Source organism: Schistocerca cancellata, chromosome 9 (genome assembly GCF_023864275.1).
Source record: "Schistocerca cancellata isolate TAMUIC-IGC-003103 chromosome 9, iqSchCanc2.1, whole genome shotgun sequence".
Lineage (NCBI taxonomy): Eukaryota > Metazoa > Arthropoda > Insecta > Orthoptera > Acrididae > Schistocerca > Schistocerca cancellata.
In genome coordinates this window covers 212221945-212245154 of record NC_064634.1, presented here as the reverse complement: position 1 = coordinate 212245154, position 23210 = coordinate 212221945, and the positions used below count along the sequence as shown (strand labels likewise).

Genomic DNA, 23210 nt, shown 5'->3' with positions numbered 1-23210 from the left:
AGGTGCTAGACTGGCCCGCCTCTCCCAATCCCAGGAGTGGAAGGGTAAAGCGCTCAGCTATCCTTTGTCAACTGAATATTGTTGATCGCTAATGTGTGGATGTATTCGTGTTGTCTTCACTGTGCTAAATACCACACTACAGACTAAAGCCGGGCCGGCCGAGGTGGCCGAGCGGTTCTAGGTGCTACAGCCTGGAACCGCGCGACCGCTGCAGTCGCAGGTTCGAATCATGCCTCTGGCATGGATGTGTGTGATGTCCTTAGGTTAGTTAGGTTTAAGTAGTTCTAAGTTCTAGGGAACTGATGACCTCCGAAGTGCCATAGTGCTCAGAGCCATTTGAACCATTTTAGCTAAAGCCTGCAGGATTAAATTTCTTAGCGTTCCAGCAAGGGGTCATCAACTTGGGACGTTATGTTGACACCCTCGCCAAACTCAGTTCTGCCATCCCACGAAACAAACCAGGGCTCTTGAGTGAAGGTGTTGTACTCCTGGATGACAATGCAAAACCGCACACAGCAAGACTGACACAGGATCAGAATCGTCGCTTCGGATGGGAGATATTGGATCATTCTACCTACAACCCCGAACTTGTACCATCGGACTTTCACCTATTTCCAGCATTGAAAACCGCTCTCTCGGGACGTCACGTACAGACCGGCGCTGAGGTGAAGCAGGCTGTGCATCAATTCTTTGGATCACAGAGCACCGAGTTTTACCAGACTGGTTTCTTCAAATTAATTGTACGTTACTAAAAATGTCCCAATGTCGGTAGCGCTTATGTCGATAAATAGTGAAAGGTGTATGTATTTGATTTTGGCAATAAATTTTCGGTGTGAAAAACAGTGATGAAACTAATTTTCGCAGCATCCCTTGGATGTTCCTCCATGGGTTGTATTGCTTGTGGGCAGACACATGTTAGATGGAAAGATTAGACAATATCCTGAGGATGTCGAGAACATTAGGGTCAGGCCATTAAATTCGTTCTGTTATCAAATGGTTCAAATAGCTCTGAGCAGTATGGGACTTAACATCTGAGGTCATCAGTCCCACAGAACTTAGAACTACTTAAACCTAACTAACCTAAGGACATCACACACATCCATGCCCGAGGCAGGATTCGAACCTGCGGTCGTAGCGGTCGCGCGGTTTCAGGTTCTGATATCAATGATAGATACGATAAGGAGCTGTCCATTTGAAGTAACTGTTTTCGAACCACGGGAAGAATAAGTTAAGGTACCTAAACGAGAACTTGTTGACTTCAGGGCCGAAACCACAATGCTGATACAGTAGCATCCATAATTTCAACCGAAATTGTATGTAACAAGAAAGCTTGTATTTATTCGTTTAGAAAAATTACCTATCCCACTTGGGAGGCAGATACCTAAAGCCAATTTCTGATAGATTCGGTGATAGTTCGACAATTTTAATTTTTCTCACATTTTGTTCCAATCTTTCAGTCACACTGAAATAACTGATTGTAACAGAGATTGTGTCCTTTTAATGCTGACATGTGATAACCACACGTAGATAGTTCCACACATGAAGTATGGAAATGGAAAGTGGCCGTTAGAAACGCCGAGACGACATATTAGGAAACATTTTAAATTTTCTACCATCGAAGAATTCTGAAAAATAATTGGACAGGTAAAGACCTAAATGAATAAGTACTAAAAGGAGTAGTTGAGAATTGAAATATAGTCAAAGCACTTATCACATGAACTATATAGTTAACCTGTAAAGACAGGAAAAGATATCGAGAGATCGAGCGCAGCATGAAACTAGTAGAAAGATAGGTAACCTTAAAAAAAGTACGTACAGAACCTCAGTTACTGCCGAATGACGTAAAAATCTCAAAGCACGCAGGATGGTGAACGACCAACTATCGTGGACAACGTACAAACTACTCACTTGGGTTTACGTTTAAATCCGTGAATTAATTGGGTATTGCAATGGCCCTGCAATCCATGTCACACAAAACAACGATTGGGTCGTATGCTGCCATACTTTTGGGAACAAAAAATTAGACTTGTGGCCTAATGTGAACACCATCGATAGAATCCTTTCGGAAACTCCGAAATCTGTGAGGAAGTGGCAACCAAGCGACTGTTCAAGTTGGTTTCTACGATATATCCGACTCGAGAAATATCATCAGACTTTTAGCACAGTTTTACTCACACTGTCCAGAAAATATCAAGGGCGGGTAAATGCGAGAACTCCGAATAATCAGCATGGCAAATCTCGCAACCAAGTTGCTGAAAAGAAAAATATACAGAAGAATGGAGATCTGAGGATCAATCAGGAGACTAACAGATTGTCACAGGAAAGGTAAAGGCGCCGGAAGGGCAGCTCTTGACGTAATGAAAGCAAGACTTTAAAAACATCAAGCCCACAGGTGTTGTAGTCCTAAATAATAACAGATGTCCTACCATTCTGTCCCCTCTCCTTGTCAGTGTTTTCCACATATTCCTTTCCTCTCCGATTCTACGCAGAACCACCTTATTCCTTACCTTATGAGTCCACATAATTTTCAACTTTTGCACTTTTGCACTTTTAGCACCACATCCCAAATTCTTTATTGTCTTCTATTCCCCTTTTCTCACAGTCCATGTTCGCTACCATACAATGCTGTACTCTAGACGTAACTTCTCAGAAATAAAATCCTCAAATGAAGGCCTATGTTTGATACTAGTAGTCTTCTCTTGACCAGGAATGCCTTGCTCCGGCCATCATTGGTTATTTTCCTGCCTAGGTAGCAGAATTCCTTAAATTCATCTACTTCGTGACCATCAATCCAGATTTCTCGCTGTTCTCGTTCCTGCTACTTCTAATTACTTTCGCCTTTTTTCTATTTACACTCAATCCCTATTTTGTACCCATTAGACTGTCCATCCGTTCAGAAGATCACGTAATTCTTCTTCATTTTCACATAGAACAGCAATGTCATCAGCGAATCGTATCAATGATACCCTATCACTTTCAATTTGAATTCCACTCCTGAGTCTTTCTTTTATTTCCATCAATGCTTCTTCGATGTGCAGGTTGAACAGTAGGGGCCAAAGATTACATCTCTGTCTTACACTCTTTTTAATCCCAACATTTCATTCTTGGTCGTCCATTCTTATTATTCCCTCTTGGCTATTGTACATATTGCATACTACCCGTCTCTCTATAGCTTACCCCTATTTTACTGAGAATTTCGAGCATCTTGCACAATTTTACTTTGTGGAACGATTTTTGCAGGTCGAATAATCCTATGAAAGTGTGTTAATTTTGTTTTAGCCATCCTTCCATTATCAACTGCAAAGTCAGAATTGCCTCTCTGATACCTTTACCTTTCCTAAAGCCAAACTGAACGTCATATACCACAACAACAATTTTCTTTTCTATTCTTCTGTATAGAATTCCTGTTAGCAATACAGGTGCATGAGATGTTAAGCTGATTGTGTGATAATTCTCGCACTTGTCAGCTCTTGGAATATTTGGAATTATGTGGATGATACTTTTTCGAAAATCAGATGGTATCACAAGACTCGTAAATTATACGCATAGATGTAAATAGTAGTTTCGTTGCCATTTCTCCCAATGATTTTAGGAATTGTGATGGAATGTTATCCATCCCTTCAATCTCATTTGATCTTAAGTCCTTCAAAGCCATTTTAAATTCTGATTCTAATACTAGATTCTCTATCTCTTCTAAATCGACTCCTGTTCTTCTGCCACATTAGACAAATCTTCCCCCTCATAGCATTTAACAGTGGAATTTCCGTTGCACTCTTAATGTTTCTTTTAATGCCACCGACGGTTGTTTTGACTTCCCTGTATGCTGATTCAGTTCTTCCGAGAATAATTCTTTTTTTTCGATTTTCTCACATTTTTCATACAGCCATTTTCTTTACGCTTCGCTGCAGTTCCTATTTATTTCATTCCTCAGCCACTTGTATTTTTGTATTCCTGAATGTCCCTGAACAGTTTCGTACCTCCTTCTTTTATCGTCGGTCGCTGTGGCCGAGCGGTACTAGGCGCTTCAGTCCGGAATCGCGCTTCTGCTACGGTCGCAGGTTCAAAACCTGCCTCGTACATGGGTGTGTGTGATGTCCTTTGTTTAGTTAGGTTTAAGTAGTTCTAGGTCTATGGCACTGATGACCTCAGATGGTAAGTCCCATAGTACTTAGACCCATTTGAACCTTCTTTTATCGATCGGCTGAAGAACTTCTTCTGTTACTCATTGTTTCTTCGTACTTAGCTCTTTGTAAGTATTTTTTTTCTTTTCAGCTTCAGTGATTGGCCGTTTTAGAGATGTTCACTCCTCTTCAACTGTACTGCTTACCGAGCTATTCATTGCTGTATCTATAGCTATAGAGAACTTCAAGCGTATCTCGTCATTCCTTAGAACTTCCGTATCCCACTTCTTTGCGTATTGATCTTTCCATGCTAATGTCGTCAACTTTAGTCTACTCTTCATCTGTACTACATTGTGATCTGAGTCTATATCCGCTCCTGGGTACGCCTTACTACCCAGTACCTGATTTCGGAATCCCTGTCTGAACGTGATGTAATCTAACTGAATTCCTCCCGTATCCCTCGGCTTATTCCTCCTCTTGTGAGCCCTGATTAGAGTATTCTCTTTTACTAGCTGAAATTTATTACAGAACTCAATTAGTCCTTCTCCTCTCTCATTCCTTGTCCCAATCATCTGTTCGCCTCTAACCTTTTCTTCTACTCCTTCCCCTACAACTGCATTCCAGTCGCTCATGGCCATTAAATTTTTCATCTCCGTTTACGTACTTTATCACCCTTTCAGTAGCCTCTAATCCTTTCTCTATCTTCAGCTTGCGACGTCCGCACGTGTATCTGAACTGTCGTTGTCGGTGCTGTTTTTCTGTTGATTCTGGTAAGAACAACAGTACCACTGAACTGTTGACAGCAACACACTCCCTGCCCTACCATCCTATTCGTAACGAATCCTGCTCCCGTTATACCATTTTCCACTGCTGTTGATATTAACCTGTACTCATCGGACCAGAAATCCTTGTCTTCTTTCCATTTGACTTCATGGACCACTGCTATATTTACATGGAGGCTTTTCATTTTCTTTTAATATTTTCTAGCTTACCTACCATGTTCAAGTTTCTAAAATTCCATGCCAAGTCTCGCAGAACGTTACCCTTTTGTTGATTATTCACTCTTGTGCTCATGCCTCTATAACCGTCCATAATTGCGGAAATGTTGCGGGTGTAGTATTCTGAGCAGGAATTGGTCCGTCGATTGTGTCCAATTTCGAGCGATCTGGGTGGCCCACAAATTGTCCAGAAAGTTCTTCAAACCAATAGCCAACATTTGTGCCTGCTGATGTGGCTCGTCGTCATCAACAAAAATTCCATCGTTGCTTTGGAACATGGAGTCCCGCTAATGGCTGCTGACGGTTTTAAAGTAGACGAACATAACCATTTACAGTCAATGGTTGGTTCAGTTGGGCCAGAGAACCCAGTCCATTCCACGTAAACACTGCCCACCCCATTATGAAGCCACCACCAGCTACTACAGTGCCTTGTTGACATCTTGGGTCCACGCCATCGTGAATTCTGCACCAAACTCGAACCCTTCCATCAGTTCCTACCAACTGAAACTGGGACTCATATGGCCTGGTCGCTGTTTTCTAGTCGTCATGTGTCCCACCGATGTGGTCACGAGTCAGTAGATGGGCTGCATGCCCTGTCGTGCGGTTAGGAAATGCACTCGCGTCGCTAACTGCTACCATAGCCCATTAACGCCAGATTTCGCCATACTGTCCTAACGAATATGTTCGTCGTACGTCCCAGATTGTTATCTGCCGTTTTGTCACTCAATGTTGCTTGTCTGTTAGCACTGACAACTCTACGCAAACGCTCGTTAAGTGAAGGCCTGAAATATGGTATTCTCGGTACACTCTTGACATTGTGGATATCGGAATACTCAATTCCCTGACGATTTCGTGCGGCCATAATCACCTGGTACAGCTTTTCACAGGAATCACTTGAGTCGAAATAACAGCTCCACCAATGCACTGTGTTTTCATACCTTGTATGCGTTATCCTACACTATTGGCCATTAAAATTGCTACACCACGAAGATGACGTGCTACAGATTCGAAATTTAACCGACACGAAGAAGACGCTGTGATACGCAAATGATTAGCTTTTTAGAGCATTGACACAAGGCTGGCGCCGGTGGCGACACCTACAACATGCTAACATCAGGAAAGTTTCCAACCGATTTCTCATACACAAACAGCAGTTGACCGGCGTTGTCTGGTGAGACGTTGTTGTGATGCCTCGTCTAAGGTGGAGAAATGCGTACCATCACGTTTCCGACTCTGATAAAAGTCGGATTGTAGCCTATCGCGATTGCGGTTTATCGTATCGCAAGATTGCTGCTCGCGTTGGTGGAGATCCAATGACTGTTAGCAGAATGTGGAATCGGTGGGTTCAGGAGGGTAATACGGAACGCTGAGCTGGATACCAACGGCCTCGTATCACTAACAGTCGAGATGAAAGGCATCTTATCCGCATGGCTGTAGCGGATCGTGCAGCCACGTCTCGATCTCTGAGTCAACAGATGGGGACGTTTGCAAGACAACAACCATCTGCACGAACAGTTCGACGACGTTTGCAGCAGCATGGACTATCAGCTCGGAGGCCATGGCTGCGGTTACCCTTGACGCTGCATTACAGACAGGAGCGCCTGCGATGGTGTACTCAACGACGCACCTGGGTGCACGAATGGCAAAACGTCATTTTTAGGATGAATCTACGTAATGTGAACAGCATCATGATGGTCGCATCCGTGTTTGGCGACATCGCAGTGAACGCACATTGGAAGCGTATATTCGTCATCGCCATAGTGGCGTATCACCCGTCGTGGTGGTATGGGGTGCCATTGGTTACACGTCTCGGTCACCTCTTATTCGCATTGACGGCACTTTGAACAGTGGAAGTTACATTTCAGATGTGTTACGACCCATGGCTCTACCTTCATTCGATCTCTGCGAGACCCTACATTTCAGCAGGATAATGCACGACCGCATGTTGCAGTTCCTGTACGGGCCTTTCTGGATACAGAAAATGTTCGACTGCTGCCCTGGCCAGCACATTTTCCAGATTTCTAACCAACTGAAAAGTCTGGTCAGTGGTGGCCGAGCAACTGGCTCGACACAGTACGCCGGTCACTACTCTTGATGAACTGTGGTATCGTGTTGTAGCTGCATGGGCAGCTGTACCTGTAAACGCCATCCAAGCTCTGTTTGACTCAATGCCCAGGCGTATCAAGGCCAGAGGTGGTTGTTCTGGGTACTGATTTCTCAGGATCTACGCACCCAAATTGCATGAAAATGTAATCACATATCAGTTCTAGTATAATATAGTTGTCCAATGAATACCCGTTTACCATCTGCATTTCTTCTTGGTGTAGCAATTTTAATGACCAGTAGTGTACTACCATCTATGCATGTGCATATCGGTATCCCACGATATCTGTCACCTCTTACACGAAATACTTTCCGATAGCGAAAGTTAATTTCGTTTACTTGTAGACATGTGATTCGAGCTCTATTAAAAATCTGATACTCTCGTTAATGTTGCAGTTCTGTCTCGAGTAAAAATAGTAGTGGCAGTTACTGTACACGACGTCAGGTGTTCACATTTTTGCAATATTTGTGTCTACGGTATACCGCATTCTGGAAAGTAATACTTGTGACACTAATAGGTGTTGGGAGTAGGAAAATTGTCTCAGAATGTTAAACGTTTTTAACTTCTGTGGAATGGTGTTTTTCATTTCATATCATGTATTCCTAAAACTTGCCTTAATTCCAATAACTGACAGACTGTAAAGTACTCGCCACGTTCTTTTCGAGACGGATGTAGCTTACTGAAATGCATTTGGCATCTTTGTTAACAGGAAACGCCGCACCGCACTATAGCAGTTGGCTAAAGGCGCAGAGTCGTCGTGGTACCTGTCCCACCTTTGGAGGTTAGAAGCTAACGTAATTCATAACTAGAATAAATTTAACCTAACCTACCCTCCTTGACTCCGTCAAAAACGGACGGAGTAGATCGGTCACACCGTGACAAAGCTGTCGGCCGATGTTGCGCACGCTCGTGAGTTGTCAGCGCTGCAAGACAAACGATAAAATATCCCCCCTCGCACTTCTATTAAGCCTGCAATAGCTGCGCTATACAACACTCTGCCTCTCAGGTAAGCGGCAAACATTACGTAGCTCACGGCTACGGCTACGGTACATCTTACAACATTAATGCCGCTGTAAGTATTTTTGTTGGTTATTGGGCAAGAAAAAAACGCTGTTAACAAGCACTTAACGTCATCTGACGTTCCTGGTTTCATCTGTGTGTTTAGATGCATACTATCATAATACACAACTGTGAATTTCTGGTCGCACGAATACTTGATTCGGGCTCTATTAAAAATCTGATACTCTCAGCAAGGATGCAGATCTGTCTCGAATAAAACAAGAAGTGACACTTCACATACTCAACATCGGCTGATTACACGGATGCAACATTCAGGTTTGCGACCACTGTTTTAGAACTTACCGGAATGTTTCCCCAGTTAGAAAGAGCCGTCCGCCCTTTTACAGCCCTCTGATTTGCTTATCAGCCACAGCCATTTAAGAGGCGCCAGAGATTGGTCATTTGACACCCCTCCATAAAGAACTGTCTCTGGAAGCTGCGTCTGCGGTAAGTTGAGAATTTTGTCACGAGCAGTCGGAGAGTACACACTTTCCTCATTAAGTGTTAAGTGAGATTCAAAATTTTATATGTCGCACTCAAATCTGGCGGTATCAGTAGCCTCATGTGAATGGGGGGGGGGGGGGGGGGGATTCATGTAGCTCGTATTTACTTTTGTGTGCGAAGTTTAATTCTTTCTTATGGAACTTACTATCATGAATTTGAGTTTTGCGTGGCCTTGAAGTAAGTCGCTATGAAATCGATAGGTAACTGAACACTAGTTCTCTTTCGCTATCCTCAGTAGCAGCTAGGTGGTCATAGTATAATTTCCGTTTGCTCTAAAGTTTGCTCATTTTATTACTTCTCTTCAAATCACATTAATCATCGAATGGAGACACACAGCAACAGAACTTACCAGCGTGACTTCAAACACTTTGTTACAGGAAATGTTCAAAATGTCCTCCGTTAGCGAGGATACATGCATCCACCCTCCGTCGCATGGAATCCCTGATGCGCTGATGGAGCCCTGGAGAATGGCGTAGTGTATCACAGCCGTCCACAACACGAGCACGAAGAGTCTCTAATCTGGTACCTGGGTTGCGTAGACATGCGCTTTCAAATGCCCCCATAAATGAAAGTCACGAGGGTTGCGGTCAGGAGAGCGTGGAGGTCATGGAATTGGTCCGCCTCTACCAATCCATCGGTCACCGACTCTGTTGTTGAGAAGCGTACGAACACTTCGACTGAAATGTGCAGGAGCTCCATCGTGCATGAACCACATGTTGTGTCGTACTTGTAAAGGCACATGTTCTAGCAGCACAGATAGAGTATTCTGTATGAAATCATGATAACGTGCTCGATTGACCTTAGGTGGAAGAACATGGGGCCCAATCAAGACATCACCAACAATGCCTGCCCAAACGTTCACAGAAAACCTGTGTTGATGACGTGATTGCACAATTGCGTGCGGATTCTCGTCAGCCCAGACATGTTGATTGTGACACTACATACTGACGAAACTAAAATGAGCTCTAACATGGAAATTAAGCGTTTCCGGACACATGCCCACATAACATCTTTTCTTTATTTGTGTGTGAGGAATGTTTCCTGAAAGTTTGGCCGTACTTTTTTGTAACACCCTGTATATCGTGATCTTACACGACCGTCGCACATATAGTGATGGACTTATCCGCCCACGAGGAGAGGAATGACCAATGAAAACTTACCCAGAGTGTAAGTAGGCTGTTTAGGTTCTTATATTGCTAACGCCCCGTAGCGCTCTGTATGAAAATCACTGGCAATGCCGTGGGCAGTCTGTGGCTAGTTTGCATTGTTGTCTGCCATTGTAGTGTTGGGCAGCTGAATGTTAACAACACATAGCATTGCGCAGTTGGAGGTGAGCCGCCAGCAGTGGTGGATGTGGGGAGAGAGATGGCGGAGTTTTGAAATTTGTAAGACTAGATGTCATGAACTGCTATATACATTATGACTTTTGAACACTATTGAGGTAAATACATTGTTTGTTCTCTATCAAAATCTTTCATTTGCTAACTATGCCTATCAGTAGTTAGTGCCTTCAGTAGTTTGAATCTTTTATTTAGCTGGCAGTAGTGGCGCTCGCTGTATTGCAGTAGTTCGAGTAACCAAGATTTTTGTGAGGTAAGTGATTTGTGAAACGTATAGGTTAATGTTAGTCAGGGCCATTCTTTTGTAGGGATTTTTGAAAGTCAGATTGCGTTGCGCTAAAAGTATTGTGTGTCAGTTTAAGCACAGTCATGTATAATTTTTCAAAGGGGACGTTTCATATGTCGACCCTTAGCCGAGGATACCTCACTGGAATCTTCTGATTTTTTTCTTGTAGTTTGTGTAGTTAGTGTAGCTACTGTTTATTGCTAGTGCGTAATTGTAGAGAGAATCTCCTTTGTACTTGCAGTCTTTCGTCGTTGTACAGTAAAACAGTTGTGCCATGCATGTAGATTTGCACCAAGTATTTCGCAGCTGCGCTTGCAGTTAACTAGATATTATTTTCAGTGCTATGTTAATGTGTTCTCTTATTTTTTCTCTTCAAATTGTGCTTTTCTGTGTTATCGTGTGAAATATTGTGACAATAATGGCGTGTGAAAAACGTAACACTAGGCTCCAAAGTAAACTGAGAAATAATAGTCACGACGAGCGTAGCTTATCAGCACCACTGTGTAGTGAATTAACAGACATTCGAAGTAATAATTTGGTAATAGTGCATAGGGAAATGGAGTGAGCGGCAAATAATGGTGTAGACAATGAAACAAGTAGTGAACAGGGAACCATTATCGATCGATCTGTCGGAAACAGCTCGCCTCAGCAATCCGAAATGACAGAACACAATATTGCAAATACTGTAGACTTAGGTTTTGGATCCTCACCGTTTTCTCAAATGAGTCAAGACACATTTTCTACTTGTCAAAATGTGAATGTTGCCGGTGAAAATGCACTGCCAAAAAGCATAGAGAAACAGATTCCAGACACTAATGCATTATTGTTGCAATTAATGCAACAAGTGGAACAAAATCAGAGACAAACACAGCAACAGTTAGGCACAATGGAACAAAATCAGAGACAAACACAGCAAAAGCTTCAATTGTTAGACACCTCACTTGAACAAACACGTGAAGATTTAACTACTGAGTTACATAACATTGAATCGAAATGTCAAAAAGTCTGTAATGACGTGTAAACACAGATTTGTGAGCATTTTCAACCAATTTTTTCGCGGCATGAAAATACATTACAGAATCACGAAGCAGCCATAAAAGAACTGCAAACTATTGTTCATGAAAATCATGAGACCTTTCAAGCTAAAATTGACTCAGTTGCATCTACCGATTCAGTTACGCAACTTGCAAAAACTCAAGAAAACTTAAAGGACACAGTAGATGCTCTGAAAATTGGTTCAGAAAGACACATGGAGGAAATTAGTTCATTATCAGAGAAAGTAGTTGAACTTTCGGATCAGCTAAATAATGTATTTTATTTACGAAGGTAGATGATAATCTGAATGACACAAAACCGGTAGTCTTTAATGGCACAGAAGAGAGTGAACAAATTAGGAAATTCAAACAAAATCAGAATCAAATTAATACGCAACACTAAAGAGAAATCCGGGAAGTACAAGATCAGCTGACCCAGGTAATACAAGAATTACATACTTCAGAGGACACTCGCGCTCCAGTACGGGAAGAGAGTCATAGAAATACGGAACAACCACAAAAGAACAGGATACTTCGGAAATTATGAAATAAATTGGCAAGGCGCATTGAATTTTGAGATTGAACCGCCGAAAAGACGTAACAATGAGAGTTGTGCGACTCGACGAAACAATGATTTTGACTATAAGCTGTTCATTACTACATGTAAATTCAAAACATTTAAGAATTCTGGCAACGACATTCATCCACAAGCATGGCTTCATCAATTCTCTCATTGTTTTCCTCCCAACTGGTCATTGGAGCACAGGTTAGAATTTATGTGTGGCTACTTGGAGAATGAACCAGCTGTAAGAATGCGATCGGTCTTTCACGATTGTTACAGTGAAGGAGAATTTTATCATGCCTTCCTCTCAGCGTATTGGTCTCAAGCTACACAAGACTGAGTAAAACATAGCATCATAATGATGAAACGTTTCGAACAATCTGAATTTTTCAGTCTTACGAAATATTTTGAAGACATGTTGCATAAGAATCAGTATCTTTCAAACCCATACAGCCCCTCAGAACTCATCCGCATTTGCTTAATCAAACTGCCTGAACATTTACGACATATTATTTTGGCAGGACGTTGCAAAGACGACATCGAAGCTTTTTAGGGACTCTTACAAGAATTAGAAATTGACACTGACAATCGCAGAATGCGAAAACGAACACAACAATTACAGGTCACATCCGTCGAAATTCCGCGATGAAAGAAATAATAACTGGACACAACAAGGCTATTCTCACAACACAAATCGAGACCACAAGAGACACCACCCTTATGACAACCGTTGGCAGAATAATAGTTACAGAGAAAGATCGCACTTCTGTAGTAATGAATTTGACAGAGGTAACCATAGAAACAGACAATATGGGAACAAAAATAATTATTATCAAGGGAGACAGAATAACTTCAGACGCAACGGTCCACCACGCTGTATCGATTCCGGGAGAAATTCTCCACCACATGACCGACAAACAAGAAACTATGCAAACTACCGACAAAACGACAGACCTGAATTCCAACAGAACTGGCGAGCTTCAAACAGGGCAGGGCCTTCTCGTCAAGGTGAATTTGTAGAAGTTCGGTCTCCTAATCCCAATAACGGCGCGTGCCAACAAAGAGACAGACAATGACTTGCACCGGAGGCAGCCACGTGCGCCGGCTGGCTCAGAGAAAAATAACATAGATGCTAACCTTGAGAAAAATTTTAGCATTCCTTACCGACATACACAACATGATAATTGCTTTGAAGTTGAAACTCTGCGCACTGGAAAGGGTTAACGATTGCACCACATTTCACATATAAAACTGTTTATTGAGAGGTAATCTGCTTTTTAACTTAGTCTTTGCCATAAAACTTTTCACTTCACACTACTAGTACAATTTGTCACACTGAGAAACTATTAACATGCAACAATGATTTGAAGTTAATTATCCAGTCAAGAACCTAGGGAACTTAGACAAGTAATTATGAGTGCATTGTTATAGTGAACAGACGACACAGTGTTGTTATTTGTACATTCTTCCATGTTACTTGCATGATTACATAACGAATATACAGCTTACATACTTAGAACATATACTGTTAATGAGATTTTAATGCAACATTTTGGTTTAGTTGAAAAGACATTCTTTATTGTAAGTACTTTCTGTGAGATTAAAGATGACTTAGTATTTGGTTTCTTTGACAGCCACACAATTATATCATGACGCTACTAATGAGTGACACAATTTATATTATTGCTTTTGCACTGTATCTGTTTTATATCTGCACTGTTTTTCTGTATTATTCTGGAAAGTAAAACATGTTTTAGTAGTAACTTTTGTGGTATAGCTACAATGAGACAGCCTTTTCCGTAGCACAACAATACATTACAGCACAGTACTTTGTTCATCACGGCAATAAGCGTAATAAGTAAGATACCGATACACAAAGCATTTCACTTTTGTTTATCATGAGGTAAGTACATTGACTTCCACAGAACTTTGCTTATGGACGACGATAATTACGACACTTGGCACATTTTTTAACCTTAAGTAATGACAGAAATTATCTTACAGCAAGACGCAGATTTGGCACTACTGGACAGGCATTTGAGTGATTAATTTTGTACTTAAACCATTTTTTTTCAAGATTTTTCAATTACAAAGAAAGTTTTCCATGATACATTTCATTCCATTGCTGTAATCTGTAACACCTGAGGGTATAATTACATTAATCCTCAGGGGGGTACACGCTTACTTTGTGTACCATGTGTCTGGCAAACACAAGGAGCCCTGGAATTTGCTTATACAACTTTACACATCGGTACCACATTTCTCTAACACGTAAATTACACAGATATCTGATCATTTAACTGAGAGAGACAAACATTTATTTTACTACATCAGTGACAGATGTTTACGTAATTACACCATTGGATAACTTCACACTTACGAAATTGTATTTTGTCTGTGCTTTGTGAACTGTTCATATTTTTTCGGAACCAATGTGATACTATGAGAGCTTTGAATGATGTATTTGGTAAGGGAGCATGATTCTAAAGTACGTTTGAGGTAGATGACACTCTTGAAATGAGCAGAGAATTTTTTTAGGTTTTGACATTATTACAGAGAGCTACGACGTTTTTGAGATTTGACTGAGGTGTTATGATGTTATGATGACGATGTGTATTACGCTGTTGCACTATGTTTATGATCAATAAGCTGATGCTACATGAGGAATTTGATTATGCTACATATTTATTATGATGAAATATTGAAGAAGTGTGGACGCAAGATTGACGTGTCGACGAATATGTGTATGTGTAATAAGGTAAGGAATAATGAGTAGTGGTTAGGGACTCTGGTTTGTGAAAAATGATGTTGGAAACCAAGAACCGTACTTTAAGAGTTATGAAATGTGTGTAAATGCGTGAATGTATCACAATACCGCCGAAAATTTTTTGGACACTGTTATATTTATAAGATTTTGTTTCTACAGATTTGTAACGCAAATATTTCTACCTGTGAAATTTTATTTGTATCCAACTGTCACTGTAGCGGAAACTGATGTCGTAAGTATTTCGGTAGGTCACTGTAAGCACCCAGTTGCACGACAGTCGCCTGGAAAAAAGCCATTAGTGTGTGCCCTTCAGAGGCACAGGTCGAGAAAAATAGAGGTATTATGCTCGCTATTGACATTTCTTTGTAGAAAGCATCGCAAATACGACACACCCAAACTTGAAAACATATGATTACACTGTGGAGCTCTTAATTTATGATATTTACTAAACTCCCTAATGAAATGATGAGAAACATTTTTACATATATTGTCTTTCTAGTTGAGAGATATTTTACTGTCTTTGGAGATGCCATATGGCTAGCGAATGACGCTTCACGACTTGCTTTACCTATTGTGTTTAATATCTAGTTTCTAGCTCCACTGTAGCATTGGTTAAAATAAAATTTTATAAATGTACTAATATAAATATTTTATGCCTACAGATCCAGTAAATAATAACTGTATGATGTACTTAAAAAAACGAAGGAGCACAAAAACATTTCACAGAAATTGCATACAGAATTTTCTTTTCAAGTACTTGGTAATTTCTTTTGTAGAATAATTTGTGGTGCACCACTTTAATTACATAGACATTAAGATGTGAATATACATTTCCCTTGTCTGCACTGTTGTCTTTAGCGTAATATTTTTTCCGCTTGAGCTATGTCATGTTTAGGTATAAGTTATTGCATTTGCTGCTGCTGTGTGCCAGGCATAGTGCTACTAAATTTAACTTTGTATTACTCTGTTCAGCCAGTTTTACTACTGATTTATTTTTCTTGTTGCTGCACATTGGCTCATATTAGTTGTAATTTTGCATTTTATCTGTTAATTTAGATTTACTGCTGCTTGCTTTGCAGATTGGCATTTTTTTGTCATTGCTGTTTGTGTTAATTTGTTATGTGCTGCTGCATTGCCTCGTCCCTTAGTTTAGCATCTGAGCTCAGTAGATTTAAGTTAGCTTAAGATGGGGTAGGCTATATAAGAGAACGAGTTGTGATGAATGGAAAGAAATGCATTGAGAAGCTATAAGAAAATGGTTTGGCCAAAGAAAGTAGTGTACAGTGGAGAAAAACTACTTTTGAAAGAGGATATGAACAAAACAGTAGGGTTTAGGGACAACAGGTTTAGATAGGATTTTCTTGGAAATAAATGATGAGGTAAGAGAATGGAAAATAAATAATGAGGTAAGAAATATGTGAACATATAAATACAGAAAGCATGCTTGGATAGGATTGTTTTGGTGGAAACAAATGTTGAAATAAGAGGAAAGATCTACGGAATGAAGTTTTCGGTTGGACTGCAGTACCAAATGTCACACTGAAAACAAACCCTGTCCTGAATTTTTGTGTTATTACACTATGTGTATTTGTGTTTTTCCTGTCTTTATGTGTTTAGCTGATATGAGTTATGTTGTGGAATTTTTCTAATAATATATTCACTTTGTAAAGATGCTTAGACATTATTTATTCTGTTTTAATGCTCATGTGTGAACTTGATGTTTCGAAAGTTATTCTGATCTTTTATGTATGAACTTATGTCATAATTCCTGTAACACTGATGTATATGTTTATTTCTATTCTTTTGTAAAGCCTGTGTTACTACAAATGTTATCTGTACTGTTATGTTCTTTAATGATGTATTTTGTAACTTTGTAATTGTATTCTTAAGTTATAAAATTGTAATTGACACCAGTTCATCAAATTAAGTAACTTGTAAGTTACATTTCACTGCACACATTTCTGTTGGTCATAGTATGGACAATATGTGAGAAGTAGGGACTGTTAGTGTTTGCTTGTGTGTTAATAATTCAGCAAGGGACTGGATAACAGCATTGCTGGTTCTAAGGACAAAAAAAAAAAAAACTTTGTGAGTGAACAAGTGGTGGTTTATGGACTTGCTATATAGTACAAGACTCTTCGATGGTGATTGTGCACCTGTACAGTCGCAACAGATGGCTGTTGGCCGTCTCTACATGGACTACAGTGGATCTGCATCTTTGATGGCCCACCAATACCATCATCTCTACATGGACTACAGTGGCTCTGCATCTTTGATGACCCACCAATACCATTATTTCTACAAGGACTACAGTGGGTCTACACCTTTGCTGACTCACCAGTACCATTATTTCTATAAGGACTGCACTGGGTCTGCACGTCTGGTGGCCCACCAATACCATACTCTCTACCAGGGCTACAGTGGGTCTGCTCTGTGATGACCTACCTACCAATATTCTTCAAAACTTCGACTGACTCTGCTGTGGGTTTGCTCTGTTGTGGCCCATTACCTGTGTGCATGTCAAGAGTCAGCACTGTCTTTCCGTTCGACAGACAACACTACTTCTTCAAGATGGCATGGAAATCCACTACTTCCGTGTGCATTCTCTTTTACTACTCAGACTTTGAGAAAAAAAAACACTGTAATTTTACTGTGATGAATGATCAGGACTGTCTTCATGAGACTGTGAGAAAATTTTAGCTTTTGAGCAACATTGTATCAATAAGTGTGTGCCTTTGATATATTTGTTATTGTAATTATGAAATTTTTTTTCAAATTGTATTGGCCACTGCCTAAAACAATTTGTAAAATTTTTTGTGGGGAGCATGGGGGCTATGTAAGTAGGCTGTTTAGGTTCTTATATTGGTAACGCCACGTAGTGCTCTGTATGAAAATCACTGGCTGTGCTGTGGCCAGTCTGTGGCTAGTTTGCATTGTTGTCTGCCATTGTAGTGTTGGGCAGCTGAATGTTAACAACACGTAGCATTGCGCAGTTGGAGGTGAGCCGCCAGCAGTGGTGGATGTGGGGAGAGAGATGGCGGAGTTTTGAAATTTGTAAGACTGGATGTCATGAACTGCTATATACATTATGACTTTTGAACACTATTGAGGTAAATACATTGTTTGTTCTCTATCAAAATCTTTCATTTGCTAACTATGCCTATCAGTAGTTAGTGCCTTCAGTAGTTTGAATCTTTTATTTATCTGGCAGTAGTGGCGCTTGCTGTGTTGCAGTAGTTCGAGTAACCAAGATTTTTGTGAGGTAAGTGATTTGTGAAACGTATAGGTTAATGTTAGTCAGGGCCACTCTTTTGGAGGTATTTTTGAAAGTCAGATTGCGTTGCGCTAAAAATATTGTGTGTCAGTTTAAGCACAGTCATGTATAATTTTTCAAAGGGGACGTTTCAAGAGTGCCAACTTAAACAAAATGTTTCTCATTTACGTAGCACTGTGCTCGCTTTCGTAACAACTCAGAGCAGCATCGACATCAAATTATTGTACCTCCTCTCTCTTTTATAACGACGAGAAGAGCGGATGGAATGACAAGCCATGATTTAAGACATCGAGGAATAACTTGAATGGCACTTGAGGGGTAAAAATCGTAGACTAAAGCAGATACTGGAATACGTCTATCAAATAGCTGAGAACTACGTGTGCAAGCGCTTCACTGTGATGACGAGATTGGCACAGCAGAAGAATTCGTTATCCACCGCATCTAGCCAGTCCAATTACTGATGACCCTCGAAAGCCTCACCACCCAAAAAAAGAAGAAACCTAAGAATACTATGATTTTTCGATGGCGTGGTAACCAGCACCCATGTAATTTCAAGTATAGAATGGAGATGCCAATTCAGCAGCACTAAATGTAATTTGTCAGTTCTTCGTGTTTCGACATTCATGTCTTTTTGATGATGCCAGTTCTACTATCAGAGGATCACCACACCTCATTAAGATGTACCTATCGTCAACATTCAAGATATTTTTATTTGTTACAATTTTGCACTGGTCTGTAAAACCGTTACATTTCCTATAAAATTAGCAGAGTACTCTGATTACACAGGTCTGCAAAAAATATTTTTTGAAATTTATTTGAAATTTGATAACTGAATTTTATGTACATTTCAGCGCTGATTTCAAAAATGCAATCCATTTTTTTCTGTCACGTCAGGTTTCCTCGCAAAAAAAGGAGTATTATTGGATATAATAACAACGCTATAAAACGTTATAAAATATTATTTCATGTAGAAATCACGTTGTAAACTACATTTCCAGTACACTCCCATTTCTCTTTAAGCTTATAGGTCCTTTCGTTTCTGTCAAAGCTTCTTTTATTGTTTATCCAGTTGTGGACTCGTTGAGGATCATCTCTTTTTTTCATCCTGCAGTAGTCCACTGCCATGTTGATATTACATCTTTGTTGATATCTTCTTTCCATTTCTTTGATATCTTGGTGGAAACTTTCCTCTGCTCTTCACTTGCATCACCAAGGTTTGCAGGGAACAAGTCAAGATGTGAGTGGAGAAAATGAACCAGCTTCTTAGATTTGTCGAGCATGTCTACGACGATTGTCTCGTAGGTTGGATCTCTTTTGTTTCCTAGGAAACCGGTAACAACTAACTTAAAAAATGTCCATGCTGTCTTTTCTTTTGTTTGCATTTTGTCCACAGAGTTGGACTCAATTGTTAGTTTTCTAATTTCCTTCTTTTAGCTTTGCCTCGGACAGCCCAGAAAACTGTCCACAAAGATATCTGAAACACCCCCCTTCTTTTGGCAATGCCTTAACAAATTATTTCATCAGCCCCGTGAAGTCGTGGCACTAACACCTTTATGGGATTCGCAAGGCTTTTCCTCTCAACAGTTTTAACCCCTAACTGTAAGGTTTTTTCTCAAGGGCCAAACTTTTTTATATAGTGTTACTTTCTGTCTCTACTGTCCCATTCAAAGAGAAAGCATGGGAACTTTGTGTAGCCTCTTTGCTGACCAAGCAACATTGAAATCACTTTTAAGTCACCACAAAGTGTCCATTTGTGGTCTGAATAGCAGAGTTTGCTTAAAACCAGTTCAACGTTTTCGTAACATTCTTTTAAGTGAACCGAGTGTCCAGCTGGTATAGAGGCACACTTATTGTCATTGTGTAGAAGTACTGCTTTAAGGCCTCTTTTTGAAGTCTCCACTCATCAGGAGCATATTCTATTTTGAAACGTGCCATAAGTCCAGGAACATCACTGCAAAACACCAAATCACCTTCTTGAGAGAAGAAAGATACAAATACCTTTTCCCTCGATCGATACCAAGAAAACTATGTACCTGTAGCCAACATATGTTTATCTTTCAAACTAGACCCTAAAACCTCTGCCCATTATTTAGAAAGGCCTAGGTCAGTTTAGATTGTGAGAATGGAATGGGATCGGTTGAACCAGGATCGTAGCAATCTCTGTCTTCTTCACTATCGCCTTGCTGAGCCAATGGCTCGTGATCATCTATATCATCCAAAGAACCTGGAGGAGACGGTATTGGTACTTCAGGTCCATGAGGAACAGGGCGAATGCCTGATTGAATGTTAGGGCCAGAAATATCCATTTCGTTTTTCAAATTGAAACCTCGTACGATACAAGAACAAAAATAAGAGTTCTCACTATCATTTTTGGGCTCCCTCCAAACAATTGGTATTCCAAAACATAGGGACTGCTTTTTAAGTTGAACCCATTGCCTCAGTTCTTCAACACAAACTGAACAAACCTTGTGTGGGGCCCAAGGCGTATCTTGATCGCCTAACTTTATATCAAAATAGGCGAAATATAATTTTCAACAAAATCGGAAATGTTACTTTTTCGCTTTTTAACGGTATAGTTACCACAAATGTAGCAGAAGCAATCTGGCTTGTTTATACATCCTCTGGCAGCCATTGTCCATTGTCCATAGAACAACTTCACAACACAAGAAGCCTGTCCCTACTTTAAAGCTCTAGTAGCAACAACACGTGTACAGCACAGAGTGAAGAGGTACTGTGAACTGAAGGACAATAGCAGAAGCTCACTGCTTGGTGATGGCAGGGGAAGGGGTAGCGCGACAAACAGGCACTGACATGAAAGCACTGCTGGTTTCTTATAATTACTCTTTATTTTGTGTATATCTAGTATAACAACGGCTAAATAACAGTTCATGGAGATGCTAAAAATCAAAATTCAAACTCACAAGAGTGCTGAAATATTGAAAAAAGCTAAAACTAGACAAGCAATTTGTGAAGTAACTGTACTTGATGGAATTTTTTCACTATTTTTCCCGAAATCAGTGTTGAAAAGACTATAAAAATCACTTAACAAATTTGAAGCAATTTTTATGTCGCAGACTTGTGTTATTAGATATATCATCACTTAAATACTGTCACTCCTTCCTAGGTTCTAAACGTGATACGACAACGTCAAGCATTCGAGTCGAACTTTAAAATTCCTTCTGAAGGAAATGTTTACCTTTGAAAGCGAGGATGGTTTGGTTTCGTATGGCTTTTGAACCTCAAAGTTTTAGTGTTGTGAAGGAAAAAGAACAACTTATGGTATCAATTTAAAACAACGTTTATTACAAAATAATTTTTTTACATTGTTTTTTTTTCACTTTTGCATCACAGAAATAAATAGTGTTTTTATGGGCACAGAACACGAGTTTCTAGTCGTGAACTGTGCCACGCACAATGCCATTGTCGTCATAAGTTTTACTGTCTGAACATTGAAGCAGAAAATAGTAAAGGAGTAAGAAATAATTTAGGATATTTACAAGTGATGTTTTCGCAACATAGAAATAGTCAGTAGGAGCACCAGAATATTGTCATGGCGCACTAAATCTTGAAGTATATTCCGCTGTGCTCTAATATTTAGAAGGTAGAAGGACACAGAGAGAAGGCTTTCGACTGTCGCGTTGCCTTTAAGTTCCACTAAGACAACAGTGAATTCGTCAGGTATACTTGAACACTTCTCAGAGTCCTTGCAGTCGACACAGTGGCAAAAGAAGTCCGCATTCATGTGTGAAAATGGTAGGTGGGCAGTGGACTGAGACACTGGCTATGTCCAGCTAGGTGAGACAAGCGGGCTTGTTGGACATCCAGGCCAGCTGGAAACCTCCAGACGCTTACTCATCAGGGTTGGGGTTGGTTAGGGTCAGGGTAGGTGTAACCTCTGGCCACCGCGTAGCTGGGCAGGGCGCCGGGCCGGCGAGCTCCAGCACCGGGCCGTCCGAAGACTCCTGGAAAAAAAGACGCAGAGGCTTTAGTCACAAACAACATTGCTTCTCACGTATCACTGGAAATTCTTTCGATCCGGCAAGTTAACTTGGAATTTAATTTACTCTGGAGCACATGAATCGTATCCTATTGTTAAGACTTTAAGCCATAAATAATGGGAGATACTTAAACTAGAAATTTTATATTTCTATCAGCTTGTGGACTGATTTTACGACCTTTACTGGGCTCTCCTCTAAGTGAGGTATCGTTGTGGTTAATACTTCTCTAGTAAGTTGGAAGTTCGTATTCCCGGATGGTCATTGTCTTTTAGACCAAACTGACAGAATTGTGATAATTTCTAACTCACAATCTCGTAAGTAGCTATAGAATTTATGATACACTTGTGTCTGCCACGACAGTACGATCTGGAGACTGCATCAGAATAATTCTTTCTTAAGTTTGTACGTGTCAAATTCCTCTCATACATCAACTAGATTCCGTTGTCGACAGAGGAAAAAGTAACTGTTTCCAAGTATTTTTGCGTAATTGGATAACACAAGAAGCTACACAATTATTCATGACCTACTTAACAACGTATTATTGTGATTTTGCGTAAATTGTAAAAGTGATGATGAGAGTGAGCTGGCCTGTTATACCTCATTCCATCAGCTTTTGCTCCAGGTAGGAGATAGTATGGGCGAAAACAAGGAAAAAGCTATCAAGTAAACATGTCTCTAAATTGCACACATGAAGAGCTTTGAATACTTGCTCAGTAGAAGAGACGTGTTTCACAGTAGCAAAAACGAAAATTTCTTCGAATAATTGTTCTTATCGTATCACTGTATACTGACCATACCTCCCGGGATATCCTCTGTAGAATGAACAAAAACGCAGTATACCAACAATTGAATTGCATCTGCAAATAACACAGATATAAAGGCCTTCAAAGGGAAGAGTGCAGTCAGATCGATAATAATAAAGAAAATTCTACACCAATTATTCCTCTTTACTGACCTAAGATGTGATATTAATTACTGACCAAGACATTGAGAAGAAAGTTAATAAATTTCAGTTATGTGCATGACAATCGGAAAATCTTTGGAATGTAAAATAAGGAAGAAAACACACGCAAAATTTCATGAAGTTGTGATTGCACCTAGTCCTTTATATGGTTCCGAAACATGGACAGTAACAAAAACAGGAAAATCACGTGTACAGCCAG

At 40.2% G+C, this 23210-nt stretch overlaps 1 protein-coding gene across 1 annotated transcript in view; it reads right to left on the bottom strand.

Moving 5' to 3' along the window:
* Positions 1-21369: 21369 nt before the first annotated feature.
* LOC126101291 (spidroin-1-like) overlaps positions 21370-23210 on the bottom strand; it is a 43776-nt gene continuing 41935 nt past the window's right edge. The window contains exon 10 of the mRNA XM_049911971.1: positions 21370-22011. Within this exon, the coding sequence (XP_049767928.1) occupies positions 21905-22011 (107 nt within the window). The 3' untranslated portion in view covers positions 21370-21904. The remainder of the gene's footprint in view (positions 22012-23210) is intronic.